This window comes from Tyto alba, unplaced genomic scaffold, assembly GCF_018691265.1.
Source record: "Tyto alba isolate M040663 unplaced genomic scaffold, T.alba_DEE_v4.0 Super-Scaffold_30, whole genome shotgun sequence".
NCBI classification, from domain to species: Eukaryota; Metazoa; Chordata; class Aves; order Strigiformes; family Tytonidae; genus Tyto; species Tyto alba.
In genome coordinates, this window is record NW_024881305.1 from 1007185 (window position 1) to 1023096 (window position 15912).

Below are 15912 nucleotides of genomic sequence, written 5' to 3' on the forward strand. Positions count from 1 at the left end.
TTGCCTCAGGGGAGGTTTTGGGATGAGGCTGAGCCGATTTGGTGCTGGGGAAAGGGCTGGACCCTCTCCCTTGCCCCACGCCTCCACCCCAGCCTGTGGCACCTTCCAGGGCTCTGTTGGGCCCAGCCAGAGAGGACAGGGGACATTGGGAGGCCCCAAGAGTCACCTTGCCAGCCCCAAAATGACATGACACCCCTAGATTTTCCCCCCACAGCAGGACCTACATCCAGGCAATAGCCTCATTGCTCAAGGAGGACTGTAACAGCCCCCCAAACCCAGAGCGGCTTCGGGTTGCAGTGGGGCAGCTTGTGCACCCATCCCACCCCAGCAGCACCTCTGGGTGGAAAACACTGCTTTTTTGGCCACCGTCTGCTGTCCCATCTAGGCTGAGTTATTCTGGGGCTTCTCAGCATCACCAGGGGATGAACCCTGAATCACCCAGGGCGGCCACACTGCTGTATGGGGGGGCTCACACCGTCCTCCCGGCTCCTTATCTAGGCAGCATAGTGATGGGCTCTAATGCAATATTTTCTGGCGGTTGCCATGGCAGCCCGCGTGAGGTCACCAAATAGACTTAATTCACCCCTCCCGAGGGACGAGTAATTAATGAAAAATGATGATAACCAGATCCCACTCCCCCTCTTCTTCCCCCTTCCCCCCCCCTTTATTTCCCCCGGACCCCTGGAGAGGCTCCGCTGGGTTTGGGGGCCGCAGTGTCCCTCGCGGGGGGGGGGGGGGGGGGGGGGGAGTTTCTTGCGGCCGCCCCTGCGCTCTTTGGGCTGAAACAAGGAAGTTTTGGACCGCGGGTGCGTGCGGCGCCGGGCTGGGCGCGGGGCCGGCGGCAGGCAGGACCCCGGGAAGGGGGGGGCTGCACACGCAGGGTGCCGTGGGGTGTGGGGGGGTGTGGGGGCTGTGTGTCGGGGGGGGGGGTCCCACGGGGGGCGACACTGCTCCCGCCCCGCCGCGCGCCCCCGCCGCTGCGCGTGCCCCCGCCCCGCCCCGCCCCGCCGTGCGCGCGAGCCGCGCCCCGCCCCCCTCTCTGCCCACGCCAGCCGGGCGCGGAGGAGGGCGGGCCCTTTTTGTTTGCCCCTGACATTCCGCTGGTTCGCAGTGTCCCGCCGGCGGCGGAGCAGCGAGGTGGGGCTGTGCCGTTCCTCTCCCCCCGTCCTCGTCCTCGTCGCGCTCCGCCCCGCGCCGGTGGGGCGGGCGCTGACGGCGCTTCTCTCTCTGTCTCGCTCGGTGTGTCCTCGGTGCCGCCGCAGCAGCAGCAGCAGCAGCAGCGCTCGGCGGGTTAAATGGTTGCAGCGCGGGGATGCTGGGGAGCAACCTCAAGAGCCTTCCCGACGTGGAGCTGGGCGAGGAGGAGCGCGGCTACCGGCGGGGCCCCGACGGCGGCGCGGTGATGCCGAAGCGGGCGAAGGCGGCGGCGGCGGCGGCGGGGCCGCGGGGCGCGGAGCTGCGCGTCTTCAAGGCGAGCAGCGCGGAGGGGCGGCTGCCGGCCGGCTCCAACCTGCGCAAGCAGAAGTCGCTCACCAACCTGGCCTTCCTCACCGACGCCGAGAAGAAGCGGCAGCTCTACGAGCCCCGCTGGAGCGACGACATGGCCAAGGCGGCGGCGGCGGGGGCGGCGGCGGGGGGGGGGGGGCGGCCGGGGCGGCGGCGGCCCCCGCGGCCGGGAGGCGCCCGCCATGTCGCGGAGCCTGTCCCGCTCCGAGCACTCGCTGCTGCCGCCGCGCCCCGCCGGCCCCGCCAAGCCGCCGCCCGCCGGCAAGCCCAGCCGCATCCCCCGCGGGCCCTACGCGGAGGTGAAGCCCCTCAGCAAGGGCCCCGAGGCAGGCGGGGGCGGCGGAGGCGGCAAGTGCGACGACGAGCTGCTGGGCGGGAAGGGGCCGGCGGTGGCGGCGGGCGCTGAGGAGAAGCCCTACCTGAAGGTGGACCCCGAGCTGGTGGTGACGGTGCTGGGCGACCTGGAGCAGCTCCTCTTCAGCCAGATGCTGGGTGAGTGCAGCCAGGGGACGGGGAAATGGCAGGCGCCGGGCCGCTGGAGGTGTCGGGGGGGGTCCCGCTGCCCCGGGAGGGGACCCGCTGGAGGCTGCAGCCGCGTCCCTGGTGCTGAGGAGAAGGAGGAGGGATGCTGAGGGCGAAGGCACCGTCAGCCCTGCTGAGGGGAGAGGTGCTGTGGGGCAGCCCAAGGGCCGGCCCACAGCCTCCTCGCGAGGAGGAATGGCAGGGGGTGGTCAAGCCCGACCTCCGCCATGTGTGTTTTCGGTCACCCCGTGTCTCTTCACCCCACCAAAGGCAACGGAGCTCACCCAGCTGCACGGTGCAGCCGCTCCCCGCCATTGGGGAGGCTCGCCCCGGGGGTTGACCTTGGCCGCTGCCTGGGTCTGCACTGCTGCCTGCACCGTGTGGCAGGAGCCTTCGGATCCAGAGCTCCTCTGAGCTCTTGGGCTCTGGCAGAGGAGGGTCCTCCAGCGATGATCCTCCAGGGTTCCTGCGAGCCAGTTTCTGCCTGTGGCTCCCTGCGCCTTGCTATCCCGATGGGTTTGATCCCCAAGCCGGCGCGGTCGACAGCTCGTTGTGTGCACGGTGGGTTTTCGTCAGAGCGATGGGCGCTGGCCCCCAGCACTGGCCGTGCCTCTGGTCTCAGGACCCACGTGCCCCATCATGGGCCATGGCACTGGGTCTCAGTACAGGCAGTCCCAGCCCTCGTGTTTCCCTCTTGGCCGCGTGCTGATCTCTAGGAAATTGCAGCAGCCTCGGGAGCCCTCTGCTTCCTGCTGAATCCCCCTCTCCCCTGCGTCCTGCCCTGCAGTGTCCATTGGCTCAGTGGGCTCGGCTGGGCAGTGACGGCGATGGGTTTGCTGCTCCAAAGAGTTCTGGTCTGGCAGACTGGCATGAGAAGGTGGCAATCGAGCTCTGCCCAGTGCTGGTGCTCCCAGTGCTTGAGCTAGCCAGGTTTATAGCTGTGGTGGTTGGTGGTGGGGGTGAGCAGTGGTACAGGCAGGGCTGGGAGCCCTGGTGTGTCCAGCCCCTGCAAGTTCCCTGCCTGGGACCCACTTTTAGGGGCCCAGGAGCTTCTCTGGTACATGGAGAGCAGGCTTGAGATGCATTCTCCTAGCTGCACTGCAAGCAGAACTCTGCCATGGGGAGAAAGTGGAGACATTTGCCCTGTCTGGGTGCTGGGGGTGGGGGTTTGCAGAGGTAGTGAGTTGGAGTACATGCCAAAGTCAGGCACCCATAAAGCTGTGCTTGCTGTGTCCCGTTCCTTGCTGCACACCCTGCTCCTCCAGGAGCCAGCGGGGTGTCACAGCCCCTGCTTCAGTGCAGGGCTCCGGCACAGCATGCGCTGGTATGAGCTGGCACACAGGCATGGAGCTTCCCAGGCCATTGCCGTCAGCTCCCTGGCTGTGCACGGCCACGGGAGCAGCAACGGGGGTGTGCGCCCTGCCCAATCCTCTCCTCACCATGGGTCTGCCCCAGCTGCTGGAGCATACTGGGGCTGCGCGAGCAGCTCGTGGAAAACCACAGAGTGAGCTCAAGGCGTGGGCAGGCAGACCGTGAGGATAAGCAGGCTGGACATGTGAGGCTGGCCTCGCAGCAGGGGCTGCGGGAGCTCAGCTGGCCTCGCTGGTCAGCAGCTGGTCTGATGGACATCCGTCCTCAGCCTTCACGCCGGGGTAATGCCACATGCCATGGGAGCAGGGCAGGAGTGCGGGAGGATTTGTCACTTATGGGACTAACAGATGTCCACGCACTGGTGTTGGCGTGCCTGGGGGGTTCTCAGTGCCCCTCTGTGACACTCTGCTCTTAAATAGGGGTTTCCTCAGCACCTCAAAGAGAAATTCTTGCAGCTTCCCCAAGGGTGCAGGACTGGCTCATGTGGGAGTGACTCCTGGTTACTGGAGTACCAGAGATCCTGCCTGCAGGACAGGGATTTTATGCACATGCTGAGGAAGACCATGGGTTACGAAGTGTCCCCAGCACATGCTTTGGTTTCTGGCATGGTTGCATAGCCCCAGCCTGTGTCAAGTCCTGCTTCAGGGCCACAGGGCTGACCTTGACCTTGGGAGCTGTTGAGCATCCCTTTGGACTGTGTGCAGCATCTGAAGGCTTGGTCAGCTGGCCCATGAGGGGCCAAACTGCTGAATCTGTCCTCTGAACCCCCTTGATCTGTGTATTTGATGAAATAGATACTTTTCCAAGATGTACAGACTGCTGGGCTTCCTGCGGTGGGGACTGAGGGCTGGTTGTCCAACGTCGGGTGGGGACAACACCTGGAGGGGACAAGGCAGGAGCTTAGCCCTGTTGAAACATTGCTTTTCTTCCATGGGTCTGTACTTCTCATGTTCATGGGAGTTGTGCTGTCGAGTCATACCTACTTAACCAAGCCAACCATGACCCGGCACGTCCTTGCCAGCCTGTGTGGTAGGGGTCCTGGCAGGAGCTTGGGGATGTGCAGAGGAGGGAGCAGCATGACAGTGGTGGTGGCTGCTCTGTCACTTCATATGTGACAGCGGCAGAACAGTGGCTAGGGGTGCACGAGCCTGGACACACTCTGAACTTCTGGTCCTGACCTCTTTGCTTGTCATCTGGTGTGATCCAGGCAGATGAAATTTTCTCCAGGGGTAGCAGTACCTTCCACAACCTGGATCCTCAAGGGAGAGGCTCTTGCAGTGGGGATGGACCCAGAAGGGACAGGGTCCTACTTGCTCAGGATAGTAGACTTCACACCCTGCTAGGGCTGGTGGGTAGGGCTGGGAGAGGGGCTTTTTTCTGGTTGTTACAGGAGGTGCTTGGGAGGGAAGAAAGGTTTCTCTGCTGTTTTCATGGATCCCTTTGGTGAGAGAAACATCAACCTGAGCTGTTTGGCCACCTCAGCTGGACACGGCCTATACAAAATGGCATGAGAAGATCCACAAGCTTGGTTTGTGCTGGGAAGAAAGATGCGGGAGTTGCAGGGACTTTCAGCCTCTGCAGATCTTGTTGTCTTTGAACTGCTGACCTGTGTGGAGAAGCCTGTGCCGTCTCTGCCTAACCCGAGCTCCCTGCTCCACCAGGCACGATGGCTTACAGAGACCTTGTGTGTCTTTGGTCTCCACACCTGAGTTCTCATCTCCACCTCGTGCTTCCTCTGCCATAGCACTCCCAAGCCTCTGCTGGACAAAACTACAGTTTATTTAGTAGTGGCCAAATGTTAGTTCTCATTTGGTTGCTGCTGCTGTGTCATCTGTTTGATGGCACCAAAGCCTTTGTAGAGCTGCTGGAGAAGTAACCGTGTTGAAAGCAGAGCAGCCTGTGCAAGACGGGAGGGGTCACTGGGACACAGCAACCACATGTGCTTTGTAGAGGCTATTTCCATCATCCAAATTATACATTTCACATCAACCAAAAACCGAGGCTTCTCATCAAAGCTGGCTGGCAGCTGGGGTTGCTAATTACACCAGCGCCCGGCCACAGGATGAAGGGTACGGAGGGCGCGTGGCCAGCATGGAGGAAGAGCTTGCTGTACAAACCTCGCCGTGCCCACCTCCACGTGCAGCGGACAAGAGCGTGCAGGTGCAGAGGTGCACAGTGTGTGTGAGTTTGGTAGCACTGGGCTGCGGTGCACAGCACGATTGCTGCACTAACCTAGAGCTCCCCAGAGCACCTCCAAGATACGGCAGCTACTTTCTGCAGCCATTTCCTTGGCCTTCTCTTGCTGTATAGGGTGCCTCTTAAGTGGCTGCTAATTCGCATAAGCGAATAAGTGGCGGCTGTTGCATGGGCCAGAGCCCAGGTGGATACATGTGTGATCCCAGGGGAGATGGTGTTCCCTGAAATGCTCGCTGCAGGAGTCTTTGCAGCCCTGCCAAACTCTGCAGGTGCAGTTATAACCCATCTCGGTCCTGCAGTCCTCGGCTGGCAGCGAGTGGGCAATGCCACCCTTCCCTGAGTGGCCCAGCAGGGATGTCCTCGCTGGGCAGCGTGTGCTCGCGGGGAGCTGGTACCTTTGTGGTGCCGACACGCAGGCAGGGCAGTCCCCAGCTGTGCTGGGGGTGGTGGCTGCAGAGCCCAGGGGCTGATACGGGCAGAGGGACTCCTTGAAGGGCAGGAGCTTCACGTTGCATCTGACTGTGGTCAGTTTAAAAAAGAAACCACAGTGCAGGAAAGACGCTTGGCTGGTGTCTGACACATGCTGTGTGAGCACATTCCTGGCTCTGGTGGAGATGGTCTCACCAAGGTATCCCTTCCCAAGGAGATCCCCTCCTGATGACTGTCCTTGCTGGCCAGGCACGTGATACGGGATTAAAAGGAGCACCTCAGACCCACGGTGTTCCTGACTGTTTAATTAAGTGCTAATGGGCCTGTGGCAGCACTGTGCAGCAATAGCCAGGCTCCCTGGCAGGAGACCATAAGGAGGTCAGAGACCAAGTAGCTCTTCACAGTGATGGGAGCGAGTTACTGCCTCGTAAAGCCGTGTGGCTGTCCTGATATCACTGTCACGCTAACATTATTCTTCTTTTAAGGCCCCTGTGTGACGAGGTTGTTGGGGTGGGGATTTATTTCCTTCTGGCTGCAGCACTCGACTTCTATGCTTGGGGTGGGGTTGGGAAAGGGGAGAGGTACATGGCCATGTTGCTGCTTCCAGCCTGCTCCGAGGAGCTGACAGCGAGTAGTAGATATCTCGTCTCAGGCTGAGACAGCTGCTGTGAGTGGGGGAAAAGGTCAGCAAACATGACCTGAGGGTCCCAGAACTTTCTGCTGAAGCTGTTTGGGATGTGCCACATTCACAGTGATAATGGCAGTGCTGAAAAAAAAAAATAAAATCCAGATGTGTCTTTCAAAATTACCCCTGGAAAAGTAGCAGAGCGAACAGTTGAAGACAAAAATATTTGGGGTTGCACTGCTGAAACAAATTCCTCCCCCAAAGAGCCTGAAAATCAGTGTTCAAATGGGGCTTTCCCAATGACTGCCTGTATCTTGTCCCCATATCCAGCATTTGTCCACTGAGAAAATATGTAAATCAATGCAAAATTGTATGCAATTCTGGAAGTGCTGTTTGGTATCTGGTGGTGGGATGTGACCACGGGAGCACCTGTGCAATGTCCCCTGAAGGCCTTGCTGTGCCCTGAGAGCAACTGCTGAGGGTTCCTGGGGTGGTTTGCTCTTGCCGAAGTGCACCCATGGGTCCTGCCTGGTCCACGTGCCTCGTGAGCAATGTGCTTCCAGCTTGGGTGGCACTTGGGGAACTGGTGGCAGTTCTGGGTCCTTCTGGAGAGTCCCTCCCTGATGACCCCCCCATCCCCAGATTTGCGTCTTTGGCTTCTCGTGCTGCAGCATGTGAATCTGCCCACAGCCCTTCCCCAGCACGAGTCCCCTCTGCCATTGCCCTCTTATGCCCGTTTAGGTTACCAGCTCATTGCCTTCCTATGCAGCTTCTCGTGGTGCCAGACAACAATCTCCCTGGTCCTGCCCGTGGTCTTCTCTGTCCACTCTCACTCAAGGATCTGAGGATAGCATTTGGCTGATGCTTGTGCCTGCTACACAGGGGAGGATTCATTCCAGCTCAGCAGGGAGCCAGAGCGTGCACCCTCTGACGTGACGCCAACCTCTCGTGCCAGCCCGTCTGCCGCGGCCAGCGTCTGCCTCCCAGTTTACCTGGCTGAGCCACAGTTCTGCCTGGGGGTGACCAGGTGGTTTTCTGTAGGGCTGTGGTCTCAGGGTCAGCCCATGCCTCTCTCCTGGCTCTGCGGTGTTGGGTGGACCTGCTGACACGTCTCCCAGATTGGTCACTTGTGCAGTCCGGAGCATCCTTTGTGCCACCACGCGTGTGGCATTTGGTGTCCCGGGGTCGTGCATGTGTGCAGCGTTTCTGGTACTGATGGCAGCTGCGGTTAGAGCCCAGCAGTGAGGCTGCTGGGTCTGGATCTGCTCGCTGGGTGGAGTGGGGATAGCTTAGTCCTTGTCCTCTCCAGGCTTCGCACTTTGAGGGTGTCTTGTATGGAGCTGTGGGGACGCAGGGTGTGGGAGATCAGATCCGGTGCGATTCAGCTGTATCCCCTACCCGGCAAAGTCATGTCCTCCTCTGGGCGTATGAAGCAGCTTTCCCGGGGCAGCCAGGGGAGGGGTTGCTGGTTCTCCAGCTGGGAAGCAGTGAGCTCGGGAGGGCAGTATGTGCGAGGTGAGGAGCCCAGCTGGGGAGGCTCGGAGCTGCCTTGTGGTGGCGTGGAGGGGCATGGGGTGAAGGGGGAGCAGGGCTTTCCCACGCTGCTGCATTGCAGCTCGGAGCTGGGGAGCCGAGCGCGGCGGGGAGCTGTGAAGGCAGGGGATGCTGCATTGCAGGGCTGAGATTAGAAGCTGTGCAAACGGAGATGTGCCTGTGTCAAGGCGGGTGTGACACTGAAGAGCAGTGCCCAGCACACCCATTGATCTGCTTGTCTTTCCTCTAATCCATCTCTGCTACGTTTTGTTTTGTTCGAGCATTTCTTTCATTCCTTACGCTGTTATTTGTCTTGTCCAATTGAGGCAGTAATGTATTTTTTATTAATTCAGAAGGGCTGAGATTCATCTCCTGCTGGAAGGAGCTGCTGGAATCTGTGTAGGGGAGCTCAGCACAAGCACAGCGCATCAGGGCAGGACGTTTTCCTCTCTCCTGGGAGCAGCCTTGCAGCAGGGAGGTGGCTCGAGAGCCTCGTGGCCCTGGCGCAGGGGCCAGTGTGGTGCCTGAGCTCCCTGGAGGTGTTGCATGGGCAGGCACACGCCCCTGTGCTGCTCAGCAAAATGCAGGCACGTCCTGCAGCAGGGACACAAGCCTCCACCTTCGTGAACATGTGAGTGCACCAGTGTTGTAGGGAGCACAGGGTTTTCCACGACTACCTGATGTAGGCATTGGTGATGCTTACTCACTCCACGCATGTCTTTGTTTTGTGCCAGCCTTGTTATTTCTATGTCCTAGAGCCCTCCTGCTCATTAGGAGGTGAGCGCTTTGCAGCTCTCGCCTGGCCAACATACCTGCAGAGGTCTGGCCTGAAGCATCCCCCTGAAATTACAGAACGAATTTATGGCAAATCCAGAAATTAGTTTCTGAAGATGTAAAGGCAGGCTTGCTTTGTCCTTATGTTTCCCCCAGGCTGGGTCTTGCCCAGTGGCAGCGCGGGTGAGAAGGGGATGGTGAGCTGGCCAGGAGGGACCTTCTAAAGGGGACCCAGGAGGTGACTTTCAGTCAGGAACTGCAATTGAGGGTTTTGTGCCATGGTCACGAAGCCGTGGTTCCCTTGGCAGGTTGGGGGCCAGACTCTCAGCCACAGGTGATGTGGCAGGAGGGCTGGGCTCCATACCACCTCCGTTGGTGGGATGGGAACCCCTCCTGCTCGGTGAGCAGGAAGGATGGCTTGTGTCTGAGGGTCTCTGCAGCTTCTTGAAGCTGCTGGAGGTTGCGGTCGTTCTCATGCAACCCAGGAAAATGGGAAGAGCTGTGCGGTGGGTACTGGAGCCTGCAGTGTGTGAGCTGGAGGGGGAAATGCCACAACTGCATCATGGCAGAGTGGCAGGACCACGCCTTTAGCACCAGGGAAGGGCTGAACTGCTTTTATTTCTAGTGCCAGCCCTGCTGGGTGCCAGTGTGGTTGGGATCTGCAATTGCTATATGTTCCACCTCTGCACATCTTGTGCAAGGTTGTGTCACCAAGTGTGACAAAGCTGGCAATGAGACCCTGCAACCAGACAAGCTTCTTCAGTAGTGCCCTTATGAAGTGTACAGTCTGGTCCTTACTGGCTCTACTGGGAGCCCAGACTGGCTAAAGCTGAGCTTTTGTGAAGCTTACACCTCTGTGCATTTTTGGTGGGACTGAAAGGTCTCCAATGCTGGCACTGCCCCAGTCCCTGCACTGAACAGCCTGGCTCTCCCGATTCGGCGAGCAGCCGTGAAGCACATTCAAAGCTGCGACTCAGGTACGGCTCTGTTGCTGGCTATTTATAGCCATGTGAGCTTTCAGCATATCTGTGGGCTGAGAATAACTCACTGATGAGACACTTCTCAAAATCATGCATCCATTGCCCATGCGCAGCATCATCGTCTCAGGCTTCCCACATGTCGACGTAGGGTATGTCTTAGTTCTGTGCCAGCCCAAATCAACATGAGGAGAGGAGTTTACCCCAGTGTTTTTTCTAGCCTGGGGGCTCAGCTGGTTTGTCGTGGCATGGCTGTGTGGCCCCATCCTCGGCAGGACACGATCAGCATTTTGCAGGGAGCATGGTGGGGAGCCCTTCATGTGTGGGCACAGTTTGCACTCCGTAAAACCCATCCCATGGAGAGCAGCCCTTCCCTTTCGTAGCCTGGTGTGTGGGGAGATATGGGCACTGGCAGGGAGGGATGCGCTTGGGGAGCAAGGCAAAGGAACCTGCTATTCGGGCTGGGATCTGTAATGTTGAAACTCATCTATTTAATGAACCCCTCGGGCTTGAAGCGTTAGATGCTGTCGGGGTGTTTCCAGTTCACTTTATCTCTGACTTGGCATTATATTTCCAAGCTGATGCAAACAAGTGGAAGAATAGATAGTGGCTAATTCACATCGATTGCTGTGGCTCCCTGAGGTAAATCAGCGTTGGCAGAAAACACGCCGCGGGCCATTCGACGGGGCGAGCACGTCCCTCCCCAGCCGGTTCCCAGTGTGGTGCTGCAGGGGGGACACCGTCAGCCTCGCAGGTGCCTGTGCCCACATCCCGAGGCTTCTGTCAGCCTTAGTGGCTCAGAAGCTGGAGGAGACTTTGCTGGGGCACGTACAGCGTCGTAAACAAACCTGGCAGCAGTGGAGCCAGGCAAAGCAGGGGCATTTCGACAGGCTCTGAGGTGAGAGCACTGCCTTGCAGGAGTGGGGACAGCTGAGTCACCCCTATGTTAAAGTCAGGAGGAAAGGCATTTGCCAGATTGTGGCTGGGACCTGGGACTGTCCAGCTCTGCCAGGGCAGGACCAACATGGGGCCGTGTGTGCTGCGGCCACCATGAGCACAGGGCCCCCAGCCAGGGCCTTTTGTAGCCACCTTGCCTTTAGCATCCTGACTTTCATTGCACCAAGGGAGTGATGAGGACCAGCTCCAAACTCCCAGTGTTCAGACTGAAAGCAGGGGAAATATGAAGTTGAACTTCATCCCCATCCCTGCAGGGAAGATGGGCAGACAGTGTCCTGGAAATGTCACTGCTGTGAGCCTGCAGAATTGTGTGCCGATTCCCAAAGAGTCGGCCTCAGGACGCAGCCAGGCTTAACTGGGCTTGCTGTGGCTGCAGACCGAAAGGTGGGAGTGAATTGAGTCTCGCTCTGTTGGGGCTTGGTGTGTTGCTTTCCTTTCTTACTGGGCTGAGGAAGAAGAAGAGGCTGCTGAAGGCAAGTAGCAGCAGGGAGTCAATAGGGACAGCCCATGGTGCTGTTCCAGCCACCAGCAGGCACCATAGAAGGTGGCTTTCCTGCACTCCTGTGCCTCTCACAGATTCATTTAAAAATGTAACAAAAACCCTTCCAGGGAATTGGAGTCACCCTGGACAGGCTGTGCGTGGCCCCTTTGGGTGGGCAACAGTGAGGGGACCTGGGAGCAGAGATGCCAGTGTGCAAGGGGCCTGTTGGCTCCTGGTAGTGGTGGTTTCTCTCTAAATAACATGCACGTAGACTTGGCATGGGGTTAAAATCCTACTCAGCCTGGAGAACACGTTATGTGATCACTGGCTGAGGGGAAGCGCCAACATTTGCCTGACTCCCAACAGCAGTCCTGAGTCTTTTGTGCCTCTGGCTGTACATAGCTGGGAGCTTACAGATCATCATCGTGTTGTCTTTTGGCAAATTCCATTTTGATGGCTCACCCCAGGTTGATTTGAGGCTGGATATATCACTGTCTGGGCCTCCTGTCTCCCACTGTTGAGTGGTTAAATGCACCCGAAAGCTGTCTCTGTCCTGACCCCATGGGGAGCAACAGCAGCCAGAACAAACCCCAGGCCTCCTGCTCCTCAGTCCTGCGCCAGCGGTGCTGCAGGCCTGGCTGTGATGGGGCAGCAAGGGTTCCTGCCCTACGTGATGTCTCAGCCTTTCTCCCCAGGACTTTGCCCTGTGTCAGAGGACAAGAGGCATGGCCTGTCGCACCGCTGTCCCCAGCCAGCACAGCCGCAAGGAAGCTGTTACAGCCTGACAGAGCTACAGCAGCCCTGCGACTGTTCAGTTCTACCTTGGAGACCAGAATGATCCCCCAGTGGTTCCAGGGACGTGGGAAGGACAGAGCTGATGTCCTTCAATACTCTAGGCTGAGCACAGCAACAGTTTGGGGACTGATTTACCAGCAACTGAGACCCTCCCTCCTTCCTTACAGGCAAGAACATCTGGAAGAGGGCAGACGCGCAGGCAGCAGCACCTTCAGCCATCTCATTTTCATTTCCCTGAACCCTTTTAGCTGTGCTTTTGCTGCACTGTGCCAAACAGCATCCCGGTGCTGCTGGAGCACTAATATCCATCATCCGGCCGCGGTCTGTAGAGCGCTCAGAAATACTGTGCTATTTTCAGTTAGTTTTCCAAGTTGAGCTTATTGGCTCATGGGCATCTGCTCCCAGATGGAGAACATGTGGCCGATTCCTGCAAGGGGAGGGGAACAGCCCCGCTCATAAAGCAGCATGGGGGATGAGCAAGGGAATCTCTTCCTGGAGCCTGCAAGATGCTTTTAGGGCTGTGCAGAGCGGGGCCTGAAGGTTGAGTTTTTAAAGCTGCTCTGGAAACCCTCTGCAAGCAGAATTTGCGTGGCAGCATTGCTTGCAGTGGGAGGTCGCATCTCGTCAGGTAGCTTATTAGTTGTGGGGAAAGTACAGTAACCTGGGGGCAGGACTAAATCTCAGCCCAGCTGCTGTTTGCACTGCTGTGCGCTTCCCAGCCCTGCTTACTTTTGAAAGCGAATAGCAAGTAATAAATTTTCCAGGGTGATTTCCTCAGCAAATAGTCATTGTGCTAAAACTGGTGAAACTCTTGGGGTTCCTGAAAATTTCCCTGCCTTGAACAGGCTGCATGAGCACTTGCAAAATGTAAGAGCACTCAAGGAGGAGAAAAACCCAGAGCTCAGAATCAAAAGTAAATTTGCAAAGCAGCTTTTCCAGCCTTGCATCCCCAAGTGGAGCATGTTAACGTGTACAATGCTGCCGTGCTGCTTTCCAAAACCAGCTGCTCCGTGCTGCAGCAGTGACCAGCGGGGCGAAGCCTTTGCTCTGCTCTCGGTTTGCTCATCGTTGCGTTCAGGGGGCAGAGGTGCTGATTTGTTTTGTTGCTAAGATTCTTGTTCCCTTTGTGGCAATAAAGCAAATTTTGTTTGGTTGAGATTCTCTATAGCTTCAAAGACAAATCAAATCTGGGTTGCCAGCTTCTTTTTGTATTGCAAGAGATGCCTGTTTTCCATCCCAAACCATCCATGTTTTGCAGCTCAATAGCACATCCTAGACAATGGCTTTAGAAATCAGACGCCTGCATTTTGGACCCACAGTGCTGAGGCAACGCCAAGAGATGCACAGGGTGCCAGAATTCGTGCACATGGGGAGAGAGAAGAAGGAGGGAGGAAAACTTGCTCTGATGGGATGTTTCCAAGGAGATCATGGTAATGATCTTCCATTTCCATATAGCTTTTCATCCCCTTGCGGAGCGTTCTTGCTCATAAGCAGACGTTACATGCGTCCTGCGTGGAGAGTGCAGCAGCTCTCCTTAAAATATCCTTAAAATTTTGTAGTGGGGAAGCTCTGGCTCTGTGGAGTGGGATCAGCCTGGGCTGGGAGTGACCCATGGAACTGTGGGGACGCTCAGGGACGCAGGATGCCCCTGCCCCTTCGGCAGCACCCCACGTTTCGTATCTGTGGCCGCTGGGTACGGCACACTGGTGTAAGTGCTGAGTAACAGCATCTGGATACGTCTCAATCCTTCCCCAAATCAGTGTCGTGTGTGGAACGTGATTCACATCAGCCAGTGTCCAGCTCAGAGCCGCACCATGGCCAGATACACTCTGGCACTTGACTTGTCAGAGTGAGAGCCCTGTTACGAGCTGTTCAGGTCTCTGCAAGCTCAGCTGGCAGCAGCAGCCAGGGTTTACAGTCAGTGCCGGAGCAGGCTGCATCCCACACTGATACGCAGGTTGGTTTTCCTGGCTCATCCATCCCTTTTTCCCTGGTTGAGGTTGGCTGCCTTGCTGGGGGAGCCGTGTTAGCCCAAGGAGGATTGCAGGGCTCTGCGGAGGGTCAGTGAGGCTGCATCTGCCGTGGGGGCTGTGCGGGAGGTTGATTAATATATGATATTCCCTCGTTCTTCTGAGCGCCTCTCGTCTTCCAAGAGGAGGAAGGCAAGTCTGGAGCACTGCTTCTCCCCTGTGTGGAGATGGGTTTGCAAAAGCCACAATTTCTTCCGCTTTTTTTTTTTTTTCTTTCTTCCCTCTTTTCCTGCCCCGGATTTTTTCCCTGGCTTGATGAATTTTTAAACAAAAACATGGTGAGGAGAGAACAGGATAGAGGGGGGAAAACCCAGGAGAGGACATGGGGAAAAGGTCTGTTTTCAAAACGAGAGTGATTTCAAGTGGAAGTGAAAGTTTAGGGTGTGTTTTTAATTTTAAAATTCCAACTAATTTTAAGTCACTTTATTGACAGGAGAAAATACATATCCTAATGCCTTTTTTAATAAACCCCAGTTTTACAAGTAGAAGCTGTTGGTTGAAAAATTCCATGGAGATATGGAAGTAAAAGGCAACTGCTGTGCCCTTTAATTCCTTCCTCACCATGATGGGTTTTGGTGCTCCCTGGAGGTGGGGGACTGGCTCACACAGCTGAGCGTCACCAGGGAGTCCAAAATCTCATCATCTGGAGGGCTTGTGGTGCTCCATAAGCCAGGTTTATGCTTGGCACTGCTGCCGACACTTCTATTTCTGACCTGCAAAAGTCATCCAGAGAGTTTGAATCAGTGATGTAGCCATGCAATACCGTGGGCACATTTCTGTGCCGTGCTTCTTCCCCTGCAGAAATCTTCCCCTGCCACGTCCCACCAATGCTGAGGCAAGAGCTGAGCACCCGCGTTGGAGATGGGCTGCTCTTGCTGCTCTCACGGGTTGGGCTGGTTTCTCACGGCTGTGAGCTTGGCAGGTAGATAGAGTGGTAGAAAAAAAGCTTAAATACATCGACTTTAAGTTTTGGAGAGCATAGAGATCTTCTAGCAGAGCTCATTGTATTTCATACTGGAGCAAAAAGAGAAACATTTTATGGTAATTTTTTCAATGACTTTCCAATTTTTTTTCTTCGTAAACTGTCTGCAATCACTTACAGTGTTCCTGAAGGGATTAATTACTCGCTGGAGCTCATTGTGTGTATTTCGTATTCAGAACTGTTGGATGCGGTGCCTGGCTTGGATCGAGCGAGGGGTCACATGGCGTTCCTTTTTTCATCCTTTTTCCCCTGTTCTGTTTTATCTGTCAGGCTCCTGGTGTGAGTGCTCCCAGTCACCGATTTGGTGGTCGCTTGGTCGCTATGCCACACGTGATCACGGCTGACTTCCCTGCTCTGCTCCTTTGTCAGGGGGAAGTGTAGCCAGAAGACAAATCACTTCCTTGTTTGAGTGACTTTTGGCTGATGCTTTCCCCCAAGCTGTAGTATTGGCTTGGCTTTTCCTGCAGCGGTCGTGGCTCTGGGCTGTGCATCGTCAGTGCTTGGACAGGCCCCCGGAGCAAATCTGGGGAGAAAAGCTCAAAGCATATTGTAACGCTGCTTCCCACAGCAGAGAGGGCTTGTCCAGTGCAGGCAGACGTTGTGTGGAGGTGGGACATCTTAGAGGGGGTAAATCCCAGTTGTGGTGCTGCTGGAGATCCCACTGCGCCATCCTCGGAGGGTCGTGTCCCCGGGAGGGCACTGCCCATGGGACAGCCGTGCGCTTGGCGCTTTGG

At 57.0% G+C, this 15912-nt stretch overlaps 1 protein-coding gene across 1 annotated transcript in view; it reads left to right on the plus strand.

The window, feature by feature from the left end:
* Positions 1–1095: 1095 nt before the first annotated feature.
* NAV1 (neuron navigator 1) overlaps positions 1096–15912 on the plus strand; it is a 59361-nt gene continuing 44544 nt past the window's right edge. The window contains 2 exon segments of the mRNA XM_033001966.2: positions 1096–1618; positions 1620–1998. Of these exon segments, the coding sequence (XP_032857857.2) occupies positions 1313–1618; positions 1620–1998 (685 nt within the window). The 5' untranslated portion in view covers positions 1096–1312.